This window comes from Astyanax mexicanus, chromosome 6 (genome assembly GCF_023375975.1).
Source record: "Astyanax mexicanus isolate ESR-SI-001 chromosome 6, AstMex3_surface, whole genome shotgun sequence".
Taxonomy (NCBI): Eukaryota; Metazoa; Chordata; class Actinopteri; order Characiformes; family Acestrorhamphidae; genus Astyanax; species Astyanax mexicanus.
Genome location: NC_064413.1, coordinates 21,862,122 through 21,867,380, shown reverse-complemented (window position 1 = coordinate 21,867,380; position 5,259 = coordinate 21,862,122). Strand labels below are relative to the sequence as shown.

The window sequence follows — 5,259 nt, the reverse complement described above, 5'->3', positions numbered from 1 at the left end:
GTTATTATTCATTCATACTAGAGACCACAACTAGACATTTTCAAATGAATGAAAAAAAATAAATAAAATGAGACCTTTAAAGATGTCACGAAATGATCCAGGCAGGGAGACGAGGAGGCGGACACAGGTGCAGGTAAGGGCGATATAAATAAATAATTTATTAAATAAATAACAAAGAAACAAGGAAACGAGGAACAAGTAAACATGTAACAAAGAAACACAAAATAACCAATAACAAACGAGTGATGATAATAATAAAAAACAAACAGGGAATATATACAGGGAGCTAAACTAGGAATAAACACAAAGCAGGGGTAAGTACAAGGAACTAGGGAACACGGAGCTAAACAAGAGACTAGAAAAACCAAACAAGAAATAAACAAAACTAAACAAGGCAGGGATATGTAAACAAGGGAATAAACTAATAAACACAAGCAGGGTAATATACAAGGAACTAACAAGAGGCTAAACTAGGCAGGGATAGATAAACTAAGCAGGGAACTAAAAGGGAACAAGAAACAATCAACATCGCGCATGCGCCGCGCAGTGGCAGCAAGTCCAAACAGCTCGTATTTTCTTTGCGTATATTTGTGTATGTGTTTACTTTGTTTTTGTTTGGAGTAGGTTATACTCTGAGTATGTGCCTGTATAAGTACACTAGAGCGGAGCTTCTACAGTTACGACTTAAATCGAGTGGGATTAAACACCCTATACCGCCTGAACTTAGGAAACCTTTCCGTGGTTGCCGTGCTGGGGCGAAGCTAAAGGCTAGGAGATGGAGATATAAGCCGTTCCTACCATCCATTATAATGGGTAATGTCAACTCTCTTGCTAATAAATGTGAAGAGCTGGAAGGGCTGATGAAGAATGACAGGACTTACCGAGAGGGCAGTTTATATTTCCTCACGGAATCATGGCTAAATAACGACATCCCGGACTCTGCTGTTAGCATCACCGGCTTCACCATGGTACGTGCTGATAGAAATCCGGAATTGTGTGGGAAAACTAGAGGTGGGGGTCTCGTTCTGCTTGTGAATGAGAAGTGGTGTAATTCCGGACATATTACTGTGAAAGAGAGGGTATGTCATCGCGAAGTAGAGCTTTTAGTAGTTGGTTTGAGACCCTATTATGTGCCGAGGGAGTTCTCCCACATCGTCGCCATTATTGTTTACATCCCACCGGGCGCTCAGCCTACGTACGCGTGTGACGTCATTCAGGAGGCAGTGGCGAATGTACAGTCCGCCCACCCTGATTCCTGTATTATTATATCGGGTGATTTTAATCATGTGGACATGAGCACTCATTTAGGGGGATTCACACAGTATGTCATCTGCCCCACCAGATATAACAACACGTTAGATCTGTGTTTTATCAATGTTAAAGATGCCTATAAAGCACTGGCTATGCCACCTTTGGGTAAATCAGACCACAATATGATTTATCTTAAGCCACATTATAAACCTTGTGTAATGAGACTACCTCCCACCTGTCGATCTTTCCGTAAATGGACTCCTGAGGTCTTCGAAGCTCTACAGGATTGTTTTGAATCAACTGACTGGGACACACTTATTGTCTCACAAGAGGCTGATAATGACATAGATGGGATAGTGGACCGTGTTACTGATTATGTGAACTTCTGTACTGATGTGGTGGTACCCATGAGAACAGTCCACTCTTTTGCAAACAATAAGCCATGGATCACTAGCAACATTAAGAGCCTCCTGAATCTAAAAAAAGAGGCATTCAAATCTGGGGACCGTGAGAGGGTTAGGAGTGTGCAACATGAGTTGAGGAAGAGTTTAAGGGCGGCCAGAAGAGACTTTGGAAGGGGTCTGCAATGGAATATGCGGGGTAACAGTACAAGGGAGGTGTGGAAGGGTATGAAGACCATTACTGGCTACAAAAGTAAAGTTAGCGAGACAGTGGGCGATGTGGACAAGGCCAATGAATTTAACCACTTTTATAGTAGGTTCAGTTCAGCCAGTGGGCCCCTCACCTCCTCTGCTGGAACCACCTGCTCTGCTCCATCCAGCAGCTGTACCACCTCCTCTGCTGTGACCACCTGCTCTGCTCCACCTGGCAGCTGTACCACCTCCTCTGCCGTGACCACCTGCTCTGCTCCACCCGGCAGCTGTACCACCTCCTCTGCTGGGACCACCTGCTCTGCTCCACCCAGCAGCTGTACCACCTCCTCTGCTGGGACCACCTGCTCTGCTCCACCCGGCAGCTGTACCACCTCCTCTGCTGGGACCACCTGCTCTGCTGTGACCACCTGCGCTGCTCCACCCGGCAGCTGTACCACCTCCTCTGCTGTGACCACCTGCTCTGCTCCACCCGGCAGCTGTACCACCTCCTCTGCTGGGACCACCTGCTCTGCTCCACCCAGCAGCTGTACCACCTCCTCTGCTGGGACCACCTGCTCTGCTCCACTCGGCAGCTGTACCATCTCCTCTGCTGGGACCACCTGCTCTGCTCCACCCGGCAGCTGTACCATCTCCTCTGCTGGGACCACCTGCTCTGCTCCATCCGGCAGCTGTACCACCTCCTCTGCTGTGACCACCTGCTCTGCTCCACCCGGCAGCTGTACCACCTCCTCTGCTGGGACCACCTGCTCTGCTCCATCCGGCAGCTGTACCACCCCCTCTGCTGGGACCACCTGCTCTGCTCCACCCGGCAGCTGTACCACCTCCTCTGCTGGGATCACCTGCTCTGCTCCACCCGGCAGCTGTACCATCTCCTCTGCTGGGACCACCTGCTCTGCTCCATCCGGCAGCTGTACCACCTCCTCTGCTGTGACCACCTGCTCTGCTCCACCCGGCAGCTGTACCACCTCCTCTGCTGTGACCACCTGCTCTGCTCCACCCGGCAGCTGTACCACCTCCTCTGTGGGGACCACTTGCTCTACTCCATCCGGCAGTTGTACCACCCCCTCTGCTGTGACCACCTGCACTGCTCCACCCGGCAGCTGTTCCAGATGTACTGCTGTGACCCCACATAGCTTTTCCATAGATGAGGTTTATGCTGAACTACGTAGGCTGCGTCCAGGGAAAGCTGCGGGTCCTGATGGCGTATCGCCTCGGCTTCTAAGAGAATGTGCATCAGGACTGGCGATGCCTCTACAATCAATTTTCAACCTGAGTCTGCGCACAGGACAAGTGCCTGTCCAGTGGAAAACATCATGCCTCGTGCCGGTCCCTAAAGTAGGGAGGCCGGTAGGGGTGAAGGACCACAGACCAGTGGCCCTGACTTCAGTGATCATGAAGACATTGGAGAGGCTTTTGCTGCGGGTTCTCAAGCCTCAGGTGCAGCAGGCTGTGGACCCCTTACAGTTTGCATATCAGGAGAACATGGGTGTGGAGGATGCAGTAATATATATGACCCACAAGATACTTTCGTTTCTGGACGGGACAGGGGGATACACAAGGATCATGTTTTTTGATTTTACAAGTGCCTTTAACACTATCAGGCCGCAGTTTCTGAGGGAACAGCTGGAGATGATAGGTGTGGATGCTATGTTAGTCACATGGATTTACAGCTATCTCACAGAGCGTCCGCAGTATGTCAGTTTGGGTGGTTGCAGGTCTGAGACGGTGGTAACCAACATTGGGGCTCCTCAGGGTACAGTATTGTCACCATTTCTCTTCACTCTTTACACTGCTGATTTTAAACATATGTCTGAACTTTGCCACATTCAGAAATATTCAGACGACACAGCTGTGGTGGCATGTATAAGAGGTGGGGATGAAAGAGAGTACAGAGATCTTGTTGCTGCCTTTACAGCCTGGAGTAGAAGAAAAGGTCTTCTCCTCAATGCACTGAAGACCAAGGAGATGATCGTGGATTTCCGGAGACTGAAACATTCCCATCAGCCTGTTATCATCGATGGACAGATCATTGAGAATGTTCAGTCATATAAGTATCTCGGAGTCCACCTGGACAACAAACTGGACTGGTCAGTGCAGACGAGTGCAGCATATAAAAAAGGACAGAGCAGGCTTTACTTCCTCAGGAAGCTTAAATCATTTGATGTGTGTAAAGAGTTTCTGCACACATTCTATCATTCGGTTGTGTCGAGTGCTGTCTTCTTTGGTGTTGCCTGCTGGGGAAGCAGCATTACTGTTAGGGACAGGAACAGACTGGATAAGCTTGTAAGGAAGTGTGTGTCAGTTATGGGCGGGAAAGTGGACTCTGTGGGTCAGTTAGTGGAGAAGAGGATGAGGTGTTTAATGGAGGGTATCCTCAGTAATAGCAGTCACCCTCTGCATGGGATCCTGGCAGCTCAGAGGAGCAGGCGCAGTGATAGACTCCTCTCTCTCTGCTGTAGGACTGAGAGGTTCCGCAGGTCATTTGTTCCTGCTGGAATTAGACTACTTAACACCTGATGTGTGTACTTAATAAGCACCATTTAGCACTTTTTTTTTTTTTTTTTTTGTACCTGGGTGTGGACTCTGTCGTGTATGTTTTTTGTGTGTTTTTTTTTTTTTTTTTTTGTGTGTGCTGTTGGACAAATGAATTTCCCCATTGGGGATTAATAAAGTATCTATCTATCTATCTATCTATCTATCTATCTAAGAAACAAGAAGATGTACACAAGGAACTAGGGCTAGGGCTAAGGCTAGAAATAACAAAGAGACACGGAGAGACAAACAACAGGGGTTAGTGCAAAGACCGACGGAGACAAAGTGGTAGACGAGGCCTATATAAGGAAACAGGAAACACTATAATTAGAAACACCTGGGGCAGGGGCGGAGCTACAAATGAGAAACACATGGAAAAGTACTGAGACACAGGGGCACAGGTAACGTGGGACACACACAGAGACATGAGACAGGGCTAAGACATGACAGAAGCCTCCCCCTAAACGCGCAGCTCCCGAGGCGCGTAAAAACGAACCCCGGGGCTGGCGGCGGGGAGAGGCCGGGGAAAACAAGAGACGAAACCGGGGACTGAAACAGAGACAGGACAGAGGACAGAGACTGGACGGGAGACTGAACGGGGAACTGAACAGGAGACGGAGACTGGACGGGGAACTGGACAGGAGACGGAGACTGTATGGGGAACGGAGACTGGACAGGGAACTGGACGGTGGACGGAGACTGGACGGGGAACTGGACAGGGAACTGGACGGTGGACGGAGACTGGACAGGACACTGGACAGGGGACGGAGATTGAACAGGAGACTGGACGGGACTGGACATGGGAACAGGGACGAGGACATTAACAGGGACAGAAACGAACACTGTAACTGGAACGGGAACA

General features: G+C 49.2%; 1 protein-coding gene across 5 annotated transcripts; it reads right to left on the bottom strand.

The window, feature by feature from the left end:
- Positions 1–533: 533 nt before the first annotated feature.
- Positions 534–3,007, bottom strand: LOC125802482 (uncharacterized). Of its 5 annotated transcripts, none has more exons than XM_049480686.1 (3): positions 2,255–3,007; positions 2,125–2,206; positions 534–2,076 (listed from the first exon to the last, which is right to left on the bottom strand). In XM_049480686.1, the coding sequence occupies exons 1-3, from the start codon at positions 3,005–3,007 to the stop codon at positions 1,961–1,963; spliced, it is 951 nt and encodes a 316-aa protein (XP_049336643.1). In that variant the 3' UTR covers positions 534–1,960. The 5 variants fall into 5 exon arrangements, with proteins under 5 accessions (XP_049336643.1, XP_049336647.1, XP_049336646.1 ...); XM_049480690.1 differs by having other exon boundaries at positions 2,125–2,512; positions 2,705–3,007; XM_049480689.1 differs by having other exon boundaries at positions 2,125–2,590; positions 2,783–3,007.
- Between the last annotated feature and the right edge of the window lie 2,252 nt (positions 3,008–5,259).

Bases quoted from the DNA above. Each gene is read 5' to 3' on its own strand.
- LOC125802482 (XM_049480685.1), bottom strand. From the start codon at position 3,007: ATGGAAAAGCTATGTGGGGTCACAGCAGTACATCTGGAACAGCTGCCG. The intron at 2,077-2,124 runs GTGGAGCAGAGC...TACAGCTGCCAG, and splicing joins GGAGGTGGTACAGCTGCCGG to GTGGAGCAGAGCAGGTGGTC.